General features: G+C 43.7%; 1 protein-coding gene across 1 annotated transcript in view; it reads left to right on the top strand.

Annotated features, from left to right (window-relative positions):
- LOC112080523 (inactive heparanase-2-like) overlaps positions 1-21,419 on the top strand; it is an 87,114-nt gene that overhangs the window by 60,732 nt on the left and 4,963 nt on the right. Inside the window, exons 7-8 of the mRNA XM_024146310.2 lie at positions 3,150-3,295; positions 7,407-7,553. Of these exons, the coding sequence (XP_024002078.2) occupies positions 3,150-3,295; positions 7,407-7,553 (293 nt within the window). The remainder of the gene's footprint in view (positions 1-3,149; positions 3,296-7,406; positions 7,554-21,419) is intronic.

The following is a 21,419-nucleotide window of genomic DNA, read 5'->3' as shown; positions in this document are numbered from 1 at the left end:
TCTAATGTTCTTGGAACAATTTGAGAACATGACTTTAAATAGAACCAGGACGAAACCTGAAGGAAAAGTTACTCTGAAGTACATTGTTTCTTAGTGTTTTCTGAGAACATTCCCAATGTCAAACCAGTTGGAGAACGTTCCTCGAACATTACCAAATTAGTATTTTAAGAACATTTAACCACGTGTGAACTTTAAGGAAACGTTCTGTTAAAGTAATGAAATACGAAGAAAATAACGTTTTTTTCATCAAGTTCCTTAAATATGCTGAAATGTTCCAAAGCCAAGCAACTGTACTGCACCATTCCCAGGACGTTGTGGGAAGGTAGTATGAAAAATAACCACAGGACAACCACGCTCTCACCAAGCTCTAAGAAACATGGTTCTCAGAACGTTATGTTCTAGCTGGGTACTTATAAACTGATCTCTTCAGACTATACCACGTTCTCAGGGTGGACTATCCACTCTCCATCCCTGGGTGTATTCTCTCCCTGCTCTCCAGATGTATAACTGGGCACAGCCCGTAGATTTCTCATGACATCTCCATCTTCTCTCTGTCAGTAAATCAGATACACAGAATAGCCTGGTTGAACCTGCTCGTTAATCACAGTTCTGACTGATCACACCGAGACAGACCTCTGTGGAGGTCAGGAAGTTTAACTGACCCCATGGGTTATGTCTCTTGGAAACCAGGCCAATCTATATAGACTGATATACCCATAGAACACGAGGCTCTAACGTAGAATACCAGGCTTCTTTACAGATAGACACAGTGTAAAAGGAGAATAAAATAGTTTCCCCAGTGTTTGATATTATCTCTCTTTCCAGCTGGCTAGAGATGGGACTGTAAATTACAAGTCTACTCTCCAAGGCTCTCACCCCAAAGAACCACGAAGTTCTATACCCAAGGCTCTCCTCCCAGAGGACAGGAGAGAAGACAGGGGCATAACAGAGGACAGGAGAGAAGACAGGGGCATAACAGAGCAGAGGAGAGAAGACAAGGGCATAACAGAGGAGAGGAGACAGGGGCATAACAGAGGACATGCGAGAAGACAGGGGCATAACATAGGAGAGGAGAGGAGACAGGGGCATAACAGAGGAGAGAAAGGTAGAAGAGTAGAAAAAAAGGAGAGGTGCTGAGACCACTGTAAAGTTGCGTGCTTTGCTCTGCCAGGGGGTTGACGTGTGAATACATGTCCAAGGCTCCCATGTCTTTGCTGAGAGGGCAGTGTGGTATTCTATTGTATTTTTCATTTCAATATTTCAACCAGGTTTTTTCCCAGGCATATTTCCCACAACAGTTACATTTTTGACTTTCATTTTATTTGACGTTCACATCGATCCTGCAGCTAAATAAACATAACAAAGACTAGTAATAGCTCCTCACTGTGGGATCCAATAGTATATATTATATTGTCTCTTTCAATAAAGACTGAAGCATCGGTATCCAGCTTCTAACCCTGGTCTGGGCATCACTGTAACTAGGCACCAGTACAGCCTCTCTGCTTTCCCCACGTCTTCTTCTACTGCTTTTAATTGAGGTGAATACTGTTATCATTTTGGATTTGCATTGAACTGGACACTTGTAAACACTGAGGGCTCAGCATTCAGTTGATTCTCTCAACACATTCTCTGTGGTATCTTATATTGTGTTTCTGTGCTGTACAACTGTTAGATACAGGGGAGTGTTCTGCCACCTCTGCAACCGCCTGTTCTGACATACTACATGTACAACCAGATCTCCATCTCCAGGATGTTCTCATTTAGCCCCTTACAGTCTAAGATCTGTCTAAGCCGGTTCTACTAAGCTATGTGGAGTTGTTTAAGAATGTCACACCAAGGATCATTTAGCTATTTGATTTTGGATTTTAAGACCCCTGGAAGTATCCCCCCGAAACAAAATGTTGAAGACAATGTTTGGAGGCCTTTTTGCTATTAGGCCATACAAACCCATCGAATAACAGATTCACTACATGGAAAAACATTCCCAAAATATCAAACGGAAGTTTGTTCTGAAGTATCTGTCCTCTATCTGAGAGATATAAGAAAGATCAGGAAACATTTTTTTTTTTTACACCCCTTATTTTTGGCACTAAACAGTCTCCATATATACATTAATTAAAATGGTACCAGGGGACCTTCTGATGAGTCTTGTGAGGCCTGTGGGAGTCCTAGAGCAACTCAACTGACATGTTCGCGTAGAGGGTCATAATTGTTTGTAGGCCAAACCATTCGGGTGCTACAGGCGATTTTGTGAGAAGATCTGACAAACACCTCTCTAGCTCTGTCACCTTTCACCCCAGATGTCTCCTGGTCTGAAAAACACCTCTCTAGCTCTGTCACCTTTCACCCCAGATGTCTCCTGGGTCTGAAAAACCCCTCTCTAGCTTGTTACCTTTCAACCCGAATGTTCCTGGTCTGAAAGACACCTCTACTAGCTCTGTCACTTTTCCCCAGATGTCTTCTGGTTGAAAAACCCGTCTCTAGCTCTGTCACCTTTCACCCCAGATGTCTACCTGGTCTGAAAAACACCTCGGTCCTAGCTCTGTCACTTTCACCCAGAATGTCTCTGGTCTGAAAAAACACCTCTCTAGCTCTGTCACTTTCACCACAGAATGTCTCCGGTCTGAAAACACCTCTCTAGCTCTGTCACCTTTCCACACAGATGCGGAAGTGCCGACAATGGTGAATGCGGTGGATTGAGAGCACATCCACAAGGCAAAACCAGTATTATCTCTTAAACTGACAGATGTTATGGGGTTTGTACTTATGCTCAGTAGTATTATTCAGTGGGGGCGTGGAGACATTGACACTAGTTTTAGCTGCCTTATGTAGTTGTTGACCATGTCAATTGCCTCAGTGGAACACCAAATCGGAACAGGGAACATAGCTATGGTAGCTCATCCTCTTCTGGTTGTGCCATGCCTGTGTTTGGCTTTGCACTGTGTAACAGGTGTGTTGTGTGTGTGTAGTGTGTGTGTGTGTGTGTGTGTGGTGTGTGTGTGTGGTTGTGTGTGTGTTGTGGTGTGTGTGTGTGTGTGTGTGTGTGTGTGCTGTGTGTGTGTGTGTGCTGTGTGGTGTGTGTGTTGTGTGGTGTGTGTGTGTAGTGTGGTGTGTGTTGTGTGTGTGGTGTGTGTGTGTGTGTGTTCCAGGACTATTGGTTCTCACTGGTGTTCAAGCGTCTGGTGGGCCCCAGGGTGTTGGCGGTGCGGGTAGCAGGCTTACAGAGGAAACCACGGCCAGGGAGGGTCATCCGAGACAAACTACGCATTTACGCCCATTGTACCAGCTTCCACAAGTAAGTGCTGCAGCCCTGTACCAGCTTCCACAAGTAAAAACCACAGCCATACAATGTACCAGCTTCCACAAGTAAAAACCACAGCCATACAATGTACCAGCTTCTACAAGTAAAAACCACAGCCATACAATGTACCAGCTTCCACAAGTAAAAACCACAGCCATACAATGTACCAGCTTCCACAAGTAAAAATTACAGCCATACGCTCTACCAGCTTCCACAAGTAAAAATTACAGCCAAATTGTACAATTTTGTAAGTACAATTTTGGCCTAAGGACAAAGATTAGTTTGGTGGCTAAAAAGCACTCAAAGCTCAGACTTCTATGGCTTGTCCCATTTTCCTTACCTTGGTGTTACATTCTTAATAGATTCACAGACACCTGAGGCACGGTGTCTAGTCACTGTGTCTAGTCTCTCCTGCACTATAGCCCATTAATAAGCCACTCTAGCCATGATAAATCACATTAATTACCCAGCCTGCCACGATTCTGCCTGGTCAGCTCATAAATAACCTTCATCCAGACTACTCAGTCTTTCAGAGCGGTCAGGCCATACAACTTAACAGGTATCACTTATCAGGTGTGTGAGGGACTCTTCTCTTCGTCAAAGAGGCGGCAACAGTCCTTTATCTCAGCTCGGATTGGTTGGGGGGGTTTTGGGGGAGTGTGAGGGGAGATGTAGGTACAATAGGTACGTCTGTCCCAGAATAGATAAAGAGCAGCACCGACCCCTGTTCAAGGTTATCATTTAACCCAGCCGTATGTGATGTGTAACAGGTCAGCAGCAGAGCTTTCAGCACCAGGCTAGACTTACTTCCCTCTGTCCCACCTATACACACACGGCTCAGTTACATCTGTTCACCTGGCTCCGCACACTACATTATCTATATGTAATAACTATGTTCTCTATTTTTATTGAATAAACAATAAACACCTACAAGCGTTTATCAGTCTTCCATCTTTGCTGGTGAACATGTTCTTTGATCTTTATCCTCAGGTCAAGGCCATTGGATGTGTCTGTTCTATTCACTCTCAGTTGCAGGTGTGGTGTAGAGAGCAGTAGCGTAATGATACACTCTAGGGACTCGGGATCTACTGATACAGACACACCTCACATCTGATCTGTTACCCATGGTGTGGCCTGTTGACAGATCTGCAGAGATTTGAAATAGTTGTCATCCAATGCTTTCCATCTGGCACCTGGAAGGATAGGACGCCTTTTATGATGGGAGTCTTTAGCCCCTGGCACGGCACTTATACAGTATCTGGATCTCAACATTCATCCTCTTTTAACCAGTTAGCAGTTTCAGTACGCTTTTGCTATCAAGGGTATTGTATTCTTCTAGCCAGTTAGCCAGTTAGCGGTTTCAGTACTCTTTTGGGTATTGTGTTCTTCTAGCCAGTTAGCAGTTTTTAGCTTTCCAGACATTTAGTGGTTAGCATGGTCTGTTTCACTCTAAACCAATGCTCCAGCATCAAACAACGTGAAAGGTTGTTTATGTTCCTGCTTCTAATGCCTCAGAACCTCATCGTTTGAAAATCTTTATCCCTCTCTCCATCTCTTCGTCTAATCTATCGGTATCTAACACTCCATCTCTTTCTGTCTGATACATCCCAGCCCTGAGCAATGTTTGGCATAAGGCTTCAATAGTTGAAATACTCCAGGGCTGACCGATTACACTGTCTGACACAAAGACAGACAGACGTTGCTTTCTGTTTACAGACGTGACCAACCCTGATTCTAATCTGTTCTCTGTCCATGTGTCTATGTTTGCATTTCTCAAGTCACTTGAATCGGCTCTCTGTGGGTCTGCTCAGCATTCCCTTGTTGTATGATGAGGTGTAGAAACAGAGAATGAACAAAAACCTGAAGCCGTGAGAGATGGAGAGCGAGAGAGATGGAGAGATTGCTTATCAGAGAAGGATCGCTAATCGACCGATCTGACAAAGCCCAACCCTGACCCTTAACAATGTGGTCCTCTGAAACCTATGGTGCACACACACACACCCTGAAACATATGGTACCACTCCAGTTGTGTTGATCCAGCCTTCACATTATGCAATTTATTACATGTTATCATGTTTTTCTTATCTTTGGCCAATATTCCCTAAATCCTCTCCCCAGCACTCTCAACACATACAGTGTTGTCTGTGTAATTCTAGGAGGCCAGTCCCACACTTTCACACCCTCCAATTGATCCCTAATGTGATGTGAGTAGAGACTACAGGTCTTAGGTCTTGAGCATATAAAAACATATTAGATCCCTTCAATCTGGGCATATACCACAGTATTATGAAATGTACTGTAAACATCTAGAAAAAGGGCTCAGAGGGCAATGGAAGAATAACACAAAATACAGTTTTATCTGGATTCATAAACTAAACATAAATTATAGGTTTAGGATTCTTATAAATCTTATAAAGATAAATAATATATTACAGTGAGTTTATGGAATGCTTGGAACACATTTGATTTTGGTTTCACAAGATTGTTTTGATCCTGTTATTAAATTGTCCGGTAGAGGCTTTACTCTGTTTTTAACATGTCTCTTCTCCTGTTCAGTTATTGACGTTTCTATTGTGCTTGGCAGAGGAAGACACCATAGAGCACCTTACAGATCTAGATTGACATAGTGAGAAAAGGGGAGTGAGAAAGCAACACAAGGTAGTCTCTGCAGTGGGGGGTGATACTTAGTGTTTTGGGACTGCAATTAGAAGAAGAACAAGAAGACCATTAAAACCAATATTTGTGTTTACCTTTACTTGCTTTTTAATTTAGAATGCTTCTCTTCTCTGCCTTCCAGTCATAACTACGTGAGAGGGTCCATAACGATCTATGTCTTTTTTATTTTATTTTTTATTTTACCGTTATTTTACCAGGTAAGTTGACTGAGAACACGTTCTCATTTATTGCACAACGACCTGGGATATTACAGGGAAGGAGGATGATGAGCCAATATAAACTTCTTTCTCTGCCTTCTAGTCTAACTACTGAGAGGGTCCATAACATCAGATATTCTCTGCTCTTCTATCATAACTACTATGAGAGGTCCATAACATCTATATCTTCTCTGCCTTCCAAGTCATAACTCGTGAGAGGGTCCATAACATCTATATCTTCTTCCTCTCAGTCATAACTACGTGGAGAGGGTCCATAACATCGTATATTTCTCGCCTTCTAGCTCATAACTACGTGAGATGTCCATACGATCTATATTTCTCATGCTAACAGTCAAACTACTGGAGGTCCATAACAATCTATATTCTTCTCTGCCTTCAGTCATAACTACGTGAGAGGGTCCATAAGATCTATATACTTCTCGCCTTCTAGTCAAACTACGTGAAGGGGTCCATAACATTTATATCTTCTCTGTCCTTCTATCATAAACTACGTGAGAGGTCCATAACGATCTATATTCTCTCTGCCTTCCATCATACTTACGTGGAGGGTCCATAACGATCTATATCTTTCTCTGCCTTTCCATCAAAACACGTGAGACGGTCCAAACGATCTATATCCTTCTTCTGCTCCAGTCATAACTGCGAAGGGGTCTCCATAACGATCTATATCTTCTCTGCCTTCTATCATACACTACGTGAGAGGTCCATAAACGATCTATATCTTCTCTGCCTTCTAGTCATAACTACGTCAGAGAGTCCAATAACGATCTATATCTTCTTGCCTTCCCAGTCATAACTACTGGAAGAGCGGTCCATACCATATCTATATCTCTCTCTGCCTTCCATCATAACTACGTGAGAGGGATCCATAACGATCTATATCTTCTCTGCCTTCTGTCAATAACTTACGTGAAGGGTCCATAACGATCTATAGTCTTCTCTGCCTTCCATCATAACTACTATGAGAGTCAACATAACATCTATATCTCCTGCCTTCCAGTCATATAACTACTGAGAGGGTTCCATGAACGATCTATATCTTCTCTGCTCTTCCAGTCAATAACTACGTGAAGGTCCATAACGATCTATATCTTCTCTGCCCTTCTATCATAACACGTGAGAGGGTCCATAACGAATCTATATCTTCTCTGCCTTCTAGTCATAACTACGTGAGAGGGTCCATAACGATCTATATCTTCTCTGCCTTCCAGTCATAACTACGTGAGAGGATCCATAACGATCTATATCATCAACCTGCATCGGTCGAGGAAGAAAATCAAGCTGGCGGGAACCTTACGTAACAAGACTGTCCATCAGTACCTGCTGCAGCCCTACGGGACAGACGGACTACACGCCAGGTCAGTGCATAGCAGGGGTCTGATACACACTCACACATACGCACTCTCTCACTCCTTTCTCCTTACTCGCTCTCTCTTTCTCTCCTCCTCTCTCCTTCCATTTCTATATATTTATCTCTATATCTCTCGCTGTCTCAGGGATCATGTGTAGCTACGGACTATATTTAGGTGTTTCCCCCAGGGAATTTGTCTATAGAAATTAAGCTCATTTACTGCATTTCTATACAATAATAAACTCTTTAAAATGCTATTTGGAGAACAGCAAAAACAAGCTAAAAAGACCCCAGCCAATATCACCTTGGCTGCTGTAGCTTCATTCACCTCAGTCCATCTACAAAGATTGTAATTGTAATGTCAAGACCCCAAGTTTGGGAACTACAGTACTGACCTCTGTCTCCTCTGCTTCCTCCTGCATGCATTGCAGCCTTCCCCAGCCTCACCACAGAGTGCCACATCACTGTCTGTTTCAGTAGCCTACTCTGTGTCAAGTCATTATGAGTATTTTTTGCTCATGCATTTAAAAAATGTCAATCATTTAAAAAATGTCAATCTTTTGTCCGGCATCTCGCCAACACAATACCAGCAGCATCTCCAGACGAATTGCCTATTGAGCCGACTGTGATATGGGGTAGTTCGTTTCATGTCTCAGGTGCTCAGCCTGTGCCGTGAGAGTGTGGAGTTAGCTGTTCAAGAGTGTGTTGAATGTTCTGTGCATCGGCCCCAACCAGAAACCGTGGATTGATGGCAGCATTCAGCAAAACTGAAAGCCGAACCACTGCTTTCAATCAGGGCAAAGGTGACCGGAAACATGACCGAATACAAACAGTGTAGCTATTCCCTCCGCAAGGCAATCAAACAAGCTAAGCGTCAGTATAGAGACAAAGTAGAGTCGCAATTCAACAGTCAATCACAGTCAATCACAGACTACAAAAAGAAAACCAGGCCCGTCGCAGACCCCGATGTCTTGCTCCCAGACAAACTAAACAACTTCTTTGCTCGCTTTGAGGAAAATACAGTGCCACCGATACGGCCCGCCACCAAAACCTGCGGGCTCTCTTTCACCGCAGCCAACGTGAGTAAAACATTTAAACGTGTTAACCCTCGCAAGGCTGCCGGCCCAGACGGCATCCATAGCAGCGTCCTCAGAGCATGCGCAGACCAGCTGGCTGGTGTGTTTACGGACATATTCAATCAATCCCTATCCCAGTCTGCTGTTCCCACATGCTTCAAGAGGGCCACCATTGTTCCTGTTCCCAAGAAAGCTAAGGTAACTGAGCTAAACGACTATCGCCCCGTAGCACTCACTTCCGTCATCAAGAAGTGCTTTGAGAGACTCTACTCTAATTTGCTTACTGCCCCAATAGGTCCACAGACGACGCAATCGCAATCACACTGCACACTATCCCATCTGGACAAGAGGAATACGTAAGTAAGAATGCTGTTCATCGACTACAGCTCAGCATTTAACACCATAGTACCCTCCAAACTCGTCATTAAGCTCGAGGCCCTGGGTCTCGACCCCGCCCTGTGCAACTGGGTCCTGGACTTTCTGACGGGATGCCCCCAGGTGGTGAGGGTAGGGAACAACATCTCCACCCCGCTGATCCTCAACACCAGGGCCCCGCAAGGGTGCGTTCTCAGCCCTCTCCTCTACTCCCTGTTCACCCATGACTGCGTGGCCATGCACGCCTCCAACTCAATCATCAAGTTTGCAGACAACACTACAGTGGAATGGATTGATTACCAAAAACCACGAGACGGTCTATAGGGAGGAGTTGAGGGCCCTCGGAGTGTGGTGTCATGAAAATAACCTCACACTCAACGTCAACAAAACAAAGGAAATGATCGTGGACTTCAGGAAACAGCAGAGGGAGCACCCCCCTATCCACATCAACGGGACAGTAGTGGAGAAGGTGGAAAGTTTTAAGGTCCTCGGCGTACACATCACGGACAAACTGAAATGGTCCACCCACACAGACAGCGTAGTGAAGAAGGCACAACAGGTCCTCTTCAACCTCAGGAGGCTGAAGAAATTTGGCTTGTCACCAAAAACAATCAAACCTTTACAGATGCACAATCGAGAACATCCTGTCGGGCTGTATCCCCGCCTAGTACGGCTGCTCCGCCCACAACCATACGGCTCTCCAGAGGGTAGTGAGGTCTGCACAACGCATCACCGTGGGCAAAGTCACTTTAAACAATGCCACTTTATATAATGTTTACATACCCTACATTACTCATCTCATATGTACTCTATACCATCTACTGCATCTTGCCTATGCCGTTTGGCCATCGCTCATCCATATATTTATATGTACATATTCTTATTCATTCCTTTACACTTGTGTGTAAAAGGTAGTTGTTGTGAAATTGTTAGATTAGTTGTTAGATATTACTGCATGGTCGGAACTATAAGCACAAGCATTTCGCTACACTCGCGTTAACATCTGCTAACCATGTGTATGTGACCAATAGTATTTGATTTGGCCATAAGCAAACAAGAAAATGCTCATCCAGAAGCAGCACTCCTATTGGCAAAGGACTTTAATGCAAACTTAAATCCATTCTACCAGCATGTCACATGTGCAACCAGATTTGAAAAAAAACTCTATACAACCAACAACACACAAAGAGACACATACAAAGCTCTCCCTCGCCCTCCATTTGGAAAATCTGACCATAATGCTATCCTCCTGATTCTTGCTTACAAGGCAAAAACTAAAGCAGGAAGTACCAGTGACTCGCTCAATACGGAAGTGGTCAGGTGACGCAGATGCTACGCTACAGGACAATTTTGGTAGCACAGACTGGAATATGTCACCGACTTCATCAATAAGTGCATCGACGAAGTCGTCCCCACAGTTACCGTACGTACATATCCCAACCAGAAGCCATGGATTACAGGCAACATCTGCACTGAGCTAAAGGCTAGAGCTGCAGCTTTCAAGGGGTGGGACACTAATCCGTACTCTTATAAGAAATCCCGCTATGCTTCAGATGAACAATCAAAAAGGCAAAGCGTCAATGCAGGACTAAGACTGAATCCTACTACACTGGCTCTGACGCTCATCGGATGTGGTAGGACTTGCAAACTATTACGGACTAAAAATGGAAACCCAGTGACGCGAGCCTACCAGACGGGCAAATGCCTTTTATGCTCGCTTCGAGGCAAGCAACACTGAAGCATGCAAGAGAGCACCAGCTATTCTGGACGACAGTGTGATCACGCTCTCCGTAGCAGATGTGAGCAAGACCTTTAAACAGGTCAACATTTACAAGGCCGTGGGGCCAGATGGATTACCAGGACGTGTACTCAGAGCATGCGCTGACCAACTGGCAAGTATCTTCACTGAAATGTTCAACCCCTCCCAACCCCTTCAACCCCTCCCCAGACCACCATAGTCCCTGTGCCCAAGAACACTAAGGTAACCTGCCTAAATAACTACCGACCTGTAGCACTCACGTCTGTAGCCATGAAGTGCTTTGAAGGGCTGGTCAAGGCTCACATCAACACCATCATCCCAGAAACCCTAGACCCACTCCAATGTGCATACCGCCCCAACAGATCCACAGATGATGCAATCTCAATCGCACTCCACACTGCCCTTTCCTACCTGGACGAAAGGAACACCTATGTGAGAATGCTATTCATTGACTACAGCTCAACGTTCAACACCATGTTGCCCACAAAGCTCATCGCTAAGCTAAGGACCCTGGGACTAAACTTCTCCCTCTGCAACTGGATCCTGGACTTCCTGACGGGCCACCCCGAGGTGGTAAGGGTAGGCAACAACACATCTGCCATGCTGATCCTCAACACTGGGGCTCCTCAGGGGTGCATTTTTAGTCCCCTCCTGTACTCCCTGTTCACCTATGACTGCGTGGCCAAGCACAACTCCAACACCATCTTTAAGTTTTCTGATGACACAACAGTGACAACGATGAGACAGCCTCAGGTCAGTGACTTGGCAGTGTGGTGCCAGGATAACAACCTCTCCCTCAACGTGAGCAAGACAAAAGGAGCTGATTGCGGACTACAGGAAAAGGAGGGCCGAACACGCCCCCATTCTCATATATGGGGCTGTAGTGGAGCGAGTCAAGAGTTTGAAGTTCCTTGGTGTCCACATCACCAACAAACTATCATGGTCCAAACACACCAAGACAGTCGTGAAAAGTTTGCCCCTCAGGAGAATGAAAATATTTGGCATGCGTCCCCAGATCCTCAAAAAGTTCTACAGCTGCACCGTCGAGAGCATCTTGACCAGATACATCCCTGCCTGGTATGGCAACTGCTCGGCACTGACCGTAAAGCCTACAGAGGATGGTGCGTATGGCCCAGTAAATCATTGGGGCCAAGCTTCCTGCCATCCAGGACCTATATACTAGGCGGTGTCAGAGGCAGACCCAAAGAATTGTGAAAGACTCATCACCCAAGTCATAGACTGTTCTCTCTGCTACCGCACGGCAATCATTATCGGAACACCAAGTCTAGGTCCAAGAGGCTCCTTAACAGCTTCTACCCCAAGTCATAAGACTGCTGAACAATTAATCAAATGGCCACTGGACTATTTACATTGTCCCCCCCCCCCTCCATTTGGTTTGTACACTGCTGCTACTCGCTTATCTATGCATAGTCACTTTACCCCTACCTACATGTACAAATTACCTCGACTAACATGTACCCCCGCACATTTACTCGGTATCGGTACCCCCTGTACATTATCGTTATTTTATTGTGTTACCTTTTTTACATTTTTAACTTTAGTTTATCTATTAAATATAACTATATTTCTTGAACTGCGTTGTTGGTTAAGGGCTTGTAAGTAAGCATTTCAAGGTAAGGTCTGCACGTGCATGTGACAAATACAATTCGATTTTATTTGGTTTGAAAAATATACAGGTTCTGAGCTTTGATCAAAGCTGGGATCAATATTTAGATGTTGACCCGTCATTTATATATTTTTCTTTGTACAACTATACTGTATATATTTTTATTATAAACTTTTTTTTCAAATTAGAAAACATTTTCGAGGTCCAGACCTCGGCGTCTTAATATGTAGATGCACACACATGCACGCACGCATACACACCGTGACCCACTGACCTGGCAATTCCAACATACAGGAGAGAGCCAGAGAGACCTAGGTTACCATAACACAGCTGTCCCTCTAGCTAACCTCTCTGTGGGAAACAGGGTGGGGGGGTTGTCCTTTAATAGGGAAGATTGGAAGATAGGATTTGGGATCTCTGTCAGGGAAACGTGCATCTCTACTGAAGCATTTTTGGTTCCACTTTAAATAAACCACATCTTTAAAGCCTCAAGCCTTCATAAACCCTTTATAAGGCCTACATACTGTAGATACTTAGTGCTGGAATGATGCAGAAACCTGCATAACCCTGCAGCCCTCCAGGACTGTTGTCTAGACACTACATAGCAGGGTTGCCCATATAATTATTATTATAAACATTTTAGAATTGTCACTGCTGGACATAAAAGACTATAAAAACACTAGGAAATCAGCTACAAGGGATTTTCATTTTGGAAAACTGTTCCCAAGTATTCCCACGCATAATAGATTGTATACAAATGTAAGCAAGATTTGAAATTAATGTGTTTTAGTCAAATATTATATCTGTCTGGGCTTCTTGCTGTCAATTTGCAATCTACAAATGATTTGTAATTATGTCTCGGCCCCCCGACCCTCCGCTCAAGAAACAAATGGTCCCGCTGCTGAATCTAGTTGATGATCCCTGCTCTACAGTGGATGGTAAGAAGACTTGAGGGTCTTTTTACCCAGGTTATAAAGATTAATATTTTATTATTTCCAAGAAAAATATTAAAAGGTCTCAAAAGGTAGAATTCTTCTATTCCAAATTGTGAGATTTTTGACAGGCTATAGTATTTTTACAGAGGGAATATGCTATGTTGTTTATCGTTGGATGTATTTACAGTAGGAGCAAATGTTCAGGAGAGGGAAGCAGTCAGTCATGACAGACACACACACAGCAAAGAGATATCAAACATCAAACATCCAAACTTCCATGGTTAAGAATTGGCAATAAAATCCGATTAGCACAATAAGTTTGTCCTTGTTTATTGAAATTGAAAAGTGAACGGTGTGGCCCGTGATAAGAAACATCTGCTGTTACCAAAGGCCTTCCTAGAGGGGATGGTTCTGGTCTGGATCTGGTTCTGGTTCTGGTCTGATCTGATCTGATCTGGTCTGATCTGATCTGGTCTGCACCCCCAGATCCCTCTGGGAAGATTAGCTGTTCTATCAGTTCCAGTAGCCCTGCACAGCCCTACACTCCAGGCACCCCTTTCCTCTGTCTTCTATCTCACTGTTACCATTCCATACCAGTAGCCCTGCTGTCCTCCTGTCCACATTCACCCATTTTCTCTTGCTCCTTTCTCTCTCCGTTCCTGACATCTCTACACATCCATCCTCCTTGTCTCCCCCTGTTTTCCAGGCAGTAATGCCCCCAGTCCTTTTCCCTAACTCTGCTGCATTCGTTTCCCCACATTGCTCTCTCCTTCCCCTCCTCTCTGTCTGTCTGGCAGTAATCCATCCCTCTCTTGACCTCTCCAGCCTAAGCTCAGCCTGTTATTCAGACACAAGGCTGATCCTGCAATAACGGCCTAATGAGTGTGTGTGTGTGTGTGTGTGTGTGTGTGTGTGCGCGCGTGCACATGGCTGTACGGACCTGTGTGTGTTTCTGTGTGCGCTTGTGTGTGTGTGTGTGTGCTGTAATAACAGGTTAATGATGAGAATGTGTTAGTGGTGTTACAAGGGATTATAGTGGTTGTTAATAGAACCGTAAGCAGCGGAGGGGAACGCCAGCTCTGTTCTAGACTCCAACTGGTGGTCTTACTGCTTTCACTCAGCATAGCTAGAGCACTGGGGACTTTTATTATTGTTTGAGCAACTCCAGATGTCTATAAATATGACTACAATGCAACAGCCAGCCCTATACATGTATACACAGGTCTGGCCACAGGAAATTGATGTAGGTATTAATGTGTTTAATGGCTTTGCATTCTCTAGATTTAACATGGTCATTTAGCAGACACTCTTATCCAGAGCAATCAGGGTTAAGTGCCTTGCTCAAGGGTACATCAACAGATTTATAACTTAGTCGGCTCAGGGATTCGAACCAGCAACCTTAACCTCTAGGCTATCTGCCGCCTCAATACAGAGTGAAATGAACCAGTGAAATGTTACAAAGGGTGCAGAAAGTTCAAGGATTAGTTCAAATTGAGGCTAACCACGGAATACCCCAAAATGACTTTGTTTGCCATTACATTTCAATAAATCTGGTAAATCAGCAAAGAGGTGCTCTCTAATTCTTCTTTCCACTTTGGGGCCTATGGTCTCAATCAGGTCATTATCACAGTATAATTACATCCTCCTTTCTTATTTTGTATTACTTCATTTAGACAGTATGAAACAGGAAAGGTGGGCACAGGGTTGAAACCCCTGGCCTACCGGGGGTCTGGTGTGTGCTCAATGCGAGGAGTGATACCACTCAACTATATATGAATGAATGAACTATACATGCATGAAACATTAAATGTTAGGTAAGGTTATACTAACTCCCAGGGTTTAACAGTGGTCCCAGATGAACAGCTGATCAGGAAGTGTAATGGAATGTCATACTGTTCCTGGTAGGACTGTATCTACAGGGTTTAATGCATCCTGGTAAATATAGCTTTTTCGCAAAACAACTCACGTTTTGTATGGAATATGGAAGAATTGTTGTCAAATAATATTGCAGTGAATTCACAGGGGAGCCCAAACTGTACTTGAATAAGGCTCTCTGTGATTGTTACTATAGTCCAGGGGTCTTCAACCTTTATTACCCAGGGACCCCCTCCCAGGCAAACCGGCGACCCAGGGACCCCCTCCCAGGCAAACCGGCGACCCAGGGACCCCATCACCCAGGGACCCCCTCCAGGCAAACCGGCGACCAGGACCCCCTCCCAGGCCAAACCGGCCACCCAGGGACCCCCATTCCAGCCGGACCCCCTTCCCAGGCAAACCGCCAACCATGAACCCCCATCACCCAGACCCCTCCCAGGCAAAACCGGCCACCCACGGACCCCCATCACCCAGGGACCCCTCCCAGGCAACCGGCCACCCCAGGACCCCCATCACCCAGGGACCCCCTCCCAGGGCATCACGGCCATCCCATGACCCCCCATCACCCAGGACCACCCTCCAGGCAAACGGCCACCCAGACCCCCATCAACCCAGGGACCCCTCCCAGGACCGGCCACCCAGGGACCCCCATCACCCAGGGACCCCCTCCCAGGCATACTGGCCACCCAGTGACCCCCATCACCCAGGGACCCCCTCCCAGGGAAACCGGCAACGCAGGGACCTCCATCCTCCATCATGTTATGCTTTGTCTTATTATCATGTGAATGGTAATGGCAAGGAGAAGTAATCAACATTTTAAAATTAATAGATTTGGTAGATAGTTTTAAATTATTTTGTCCTCCCCACATTATAATTGGAAGAAGTGTAAACTCTAACGTAGCCTATTAGCTAGAAAAGGTAACTCCAAACACATTATCGCTAAGCGCAGAGCAGTTAAACAAAGGTTAACCATGTGTATGCAAAAATTTATGTCCATGTCAAGAAAGCTTACCAGCAGCCGGAGGCACATGCCGCACTGATAGCCTATTCGAGGGTGCTTTTTCAAAGCCTATGTCAGATACTCCAGTGAGTGTAATTTACTCAATATTTGGAGTTGTGAAATAAAGTTGACATCATCAGAAAAAAGATAATATCTTATTTTCTACTGTAGGTATGTAATTCAACATGAATTTATTCTGGCGTGGTTACACTTGGTCTGCGGTTGTGAGGCCGGTTGTACTTACTTCCAAATTCTTTAAAACGAAGTTAGAGGCGGCTTATGGTAGATAAATGACATTAAATTCTCTGGCAACAGCTCTGGAGAACATTCCTGCAGTCAGTTGCCAATTACACGCCCCCTCAAAACGTAAGACATCTGTGGCATTGTGTTGTTTGACAAAACTGCACATTTTAGAGTGGCTTTTTATTGTCCCAAGCACAAGGTGCACCTGTGTAATGATCATACAGTTTAATCAGCTTTTTGATATGCCACACCTGTCAGGTGTATGGATTATCTTGGCAAAAGAGAAGTGCTCACTAACAGGGATGTAAACCAATGTGTGCACGACATTTGAGAGAAATAAGCTTTTTGTGCGTATGGAACATTTCTGGGATCTTTTATTTCAGCTCATTAAACATAGGACCAACACTTTACATGTTGTACTTATTTTTTATTCAGTGTACATTTCTGCGGACCCCCTGCAACCACCCGTTGAATACCCATGCTGTAGTCTAACAATGGTGGAGTGAAAGTTAGGTGATAATACTTGTTGACTTATTGAAGGGTACACACACACACACAGAGTCATATTAATTTGACACAACACACCACAACACACACACACACACACACACATCACACACACACACACCACACACACCACACCACACACACACACACACACACACACACACACACACCAACACACACACACATCTGAGCAGCAGGAGCTTTCTGAAAGAGCAGCATATGGAAGTGTAATTTAATTTACATTATAGTATATAAAAGGATATTTAGACTTTTCCCCATTTTCTTTCTTTCTGTCTCCTTCTAGTCCCCTTCCTGTCTCTCTCTTGCTCTCTGTTTTCTCTCTTCATCTCTGTTTCTCTCTCATTCCACTTCCCTGCTCCCAGTGCTTTGAACTAGCTAACATAAATCCTGTGAGAGGCGTTAGTGAAGATCAAACATTGGGTTCTGAAGCCTGCTGTTTTACACACATAGCAGCCCGAGCCGAGAGAGAGAGAGAGTTCACCCTTCAGCTCCTTGTATTTTCAAAAGAAAGCCAAGTTGGGGTTGATAGTTAGGTGTTGGCCGAACCAATATATACAGTACCAGTCAAATGTTTGGACACACCTACACATTCAAGGGTTTTCTTCTATGTTATGTTACTATAATCTATTTCGTAGATAAAGATGAAGACACAAAACTATTAAATAACATGTAAGGGAAACATGTAGTAACCAAAAAAGTGTTAAACAAATCATTCCAAACCATAGCTTCGTGAGGAATGGATTTCCAACAGTCTTGATGGATGTTCCCACATACAGTTGAAGTTGAGAAGTTTCTCATACCACCTTAGCCAAATACATTTAAATCAGTTATTTCACAAGTTCTGACTATTTATCCTGAGTAAAAATTCCCTGTTTAAGATTCCAGTTAGGATCTAGCAATTGTGTTTTTAAGAATATTCGATATTAGTCAGAATAATAATAGAGATGGATTGATTTATTTCAGCTTTATATTATGCTGTACTCATAACATTGCCAAGTGAGAGTCATAAGTTTACATGCAGAATCGAATTAGTATTTGGTAGGCATTGCTCATATTAAAATTGTTTAACGTCCCCATGCGGTCAGACGTACTCGGGTAGTTTCCACTAAGTCTTCGCCTCACAGATAGAGTTGGTGGAATTTTGGCGCGCACTCTCTACTGACTAGACGCTGGATGGTAACAACGCCATAGACAGGCTCGGTCTCTTGTAGTTCATACTTTTTCAATATGAACATAAATTGTCTATGGGCATTAGCAGTCAGGAAGAACGTTGTGAGCTGGTCCTGTCAATAAGAAGCGTGATATCGTTGTAATCAAGCTCATTCTTGCTCTAGACAGTTGGTGGAACTATCTGTTGGGCTAATTGTACCATTTGGAGGACCTAATTTGCGACTCCAAAGCTAACTGCTCCTGATGTGTCTGAAATGTTTGCTAGTCAATATTTCCACACATTTTATTAGTGTCTCATGTAGTAGGCATATTTCTATTCATTTGATAAGGAGTGGCACCAAGTTCCTCTAGCAGCAGGAATCCTCTATGTGACACAATGATGCTGGTTCACTAGTGCTAAGTTCGAAGAGCTGGGCCTGTGCATTCACTGTTGTAGGAGGTGGTGGTCATTCCGTCACTGAGCTTGTGAAGCTCATCCACCTGCTTGTAGTCCTATCACTAGCAAAGAGATGGGTCATTAATGGCAAAACAGCAGTAGATCTATTGAAGAGTGTAGAATCACATCAGACCAGAGCGACATTTCCAAAAAGTACTTGGCAATAGTTGCGAAGAGACCGTAGTCTGGTTTTTTTTATTGGAACGGTAGTAGATGGAGAAGGAGAGTAAATGATAGTTGGTACTTGATGAGAAGGCCTCTACAGGTTTCTGTTGAATATATTCAGCCTCTACTCTCCCCTAGTTACTATATGTTATACACTTGTGGATATGATATTTTTAGCATACTTGTCTTTCATTGCCTTCCGCAGTCATCTTTATCCAGCAGTACCATGCTCTGCCTGTTGTTTCGCTGGGATCTGATTGTAGCACTTTTGCGGCAGCAAAGTGAGCTGATGTTCGTGATTCGCGTCTGGAGAGTAGTGTAGAAGGTTCGTGTCCTGCTCGGTGGTATGCTGGGTGATGTATGTGTGATGTAGGTTGTGTGTGGATGTCGTGTGTCCATGGTGTGTGTGTGACCATGTATGAAAACTGTGGTGATTGTGTAGGTAAGTTTGGAATAGTTGATGGCTTTCGCTCGATTGTGATGTGTACAGACGTTGTGGCTGGATCTCTACATCAATTTCATACTTCTGAGTAGGTTTTTGAGATGATTATTTTATCTCTACTCTTTGACACTTATTTCTCGAGTGTAGTCAGTTCAACAAAGAGAGTCAAGTGTATAGTGTGGGAGGTAGTGATTTCATGAAAACACGTCCGAGAGGTTCAGCAGGGGGTCGCTCCAATTGACTATGTGAATAAATTAGCTCTAACAATGCTTGACATATCAGCATATAGAACATCATGTTTATCTCATTGCGAATTATGTTATCGTCTCAAATTGCTGTCTAAAGGCTGATCTAGTAAATCTTGAGGTTGTAGATAGATGATAAACTGTCTGACCACATTGAATGTCGTGTTATCTGTGAAGCTTTAATAGCACAGAACTGAGAATAATCTGTCTGTTAAACATTCTGTTGTGACTCATTAATTGTGTTGATTGCTCACAAAGTAGACTACATCTAAGCTGGGTTTACGCCTATGCCTAAGATTAGGGTAGACCATATTTATATTGTTTTTGGTTTGACAGAAAATTAATGTCGAAGTAGGTTGAAAACTGCGAGTGTATGAATGATGCGCTATCCACAATCATAAGAAGTGGTAGTAGTATATACCTTCCGAACTTTAACTATCATGGCTTAGCAGGCTACAGTCTGTTGACCTGTTTTTCTTCGCTGCGGCCCTCAATTCAATGACACGAACAACTCACTTCAAATTGGGTAGTAGAGGTGAAGTGAATGTGGGAGGCAGGGTCATTTGATGCTAGCGACATCCACTCACCTCTTATCTGGCTCAATAGCTCCTTGAGCAACGAATGTCTTTACGTTTGATTGACGTGGGGTGGTGTTCCTTGTGGGTGTCAATGGTAGTTCTTGGCTATTGAATGAAACACTAATATTGGTGGTCCGCGATGTGGGTATAGAAACATATCGATTTTACAGTATGCATCAGTTAAGCGCAGAGAGAACCAGATATGGGAGGACATTTGCTTGCAAGAATTGCATGTTGTAGTCCTATGCTGATGTCTATAACCGTGATAGAGCCTGCTCAATCACTATATCATGAAATTTTCAAGAGAATGCAGTGTGCAAGAAGCTAAAGAAGCCTACACAAAACATAACCTCGTTCCTCCCTGCTCACGGTACACGAACCGGAAGAGCCAAATAGTGTACTAAGACGAAAGATACAGTCGGAGATGATCTCGTTCTACTCACTGTCTGCTGCTGTCTCACAACAGACATGCGAGGTTAGTAATAGAAACAATAAATCTCAGAATTGTAGTTATTCCTTAGCTAGCTGATGTACAATTTATTTAACAACTCAAGACATTGCTAAATTCACACTCCACCTGGATATCTGGACATAGGCTTTGAAAAAGGCCCCTCGAATAGGTTACTGGCGTGCATGTGCTCCGTCTTGCTGACTAAGGAGATGTATTTCCTACTGATCTAAGAAGCATCCAGATGCTTCTTAATTGTTTTTTTGAGCCCTAAAGCACAGTGCGTCACTTCTTATTATTGGTAGTCCTTTTGATTGTAGTTGTGTGTTCATTTGCGCTTACATTGGCACCTATAGGATAAAGTACGGATTTTCAACATGTGTCTCTTCGATAGAGATTTGAGTTGTTGAAGATGTGTCTGCTTACTGTAAACTCTGTGAAGCATTTTAATTTGGGCTGCAATCTGTAAGTGCCACTCAAGTGACCATGTCTCTACTGCCAGAGAGTAACTCGTGGACTTCCTATTCGACTGGTGGCTGTCCTTCATTAAGAACCAGCTATTCATCATAGCCATTGATGGTTTTTGGCAAAGGCTGCACATGTGAAGAAACTTACCAAAATGAGGAATTAGAATTTATTCAGGATTTACATAGAACTACTTTACGTGCTCAAGCTCTACATAGAATTGACATGTTTTGTTTTTTAAAATGGTTGAGTTTCTCTTTGATCTTATTTGCAGCTCGCTTCTTGTGCCATTAGCATCAAATTGAACTTTGAATAATTACACAAAAAGAATGCATAATTTCTGTAACCCACCTCCTTGTCAAACGCAACACATCTTGCACTGGGCATGCAAACGCATTTAAGATAGGAAAGAAATATCTCAAGCAAATAACGTTCGGTATACAGATCATAAAACATAGCATGTCATGGATGTTACACATACAAATGAGAAAGAAATGATCAGAGAG

Source organism: Salvelinus sp. IW2-2015, unplaced genomic scaffold (assembly GCF_002910315.2).
Source record: "Salvelinus sp. IW2-2015 unplaced genomic scaffold, ASM291031v2 Un_scaffold16363, whole genome shotgun sequence".
Classification (NCBI taxonomy): Eukaryota; Metazoa; Chordata; class Actinopteri; order Salmoniformes; family Salmonidae; genus Salvelinus; species Salvelinus sp. IW2-2015.
The sequence above is the reverse complement of the archived record's forward strand: the minus strand, read 5'-3'. Positions and strand labels throughout refer to the sequence as shown.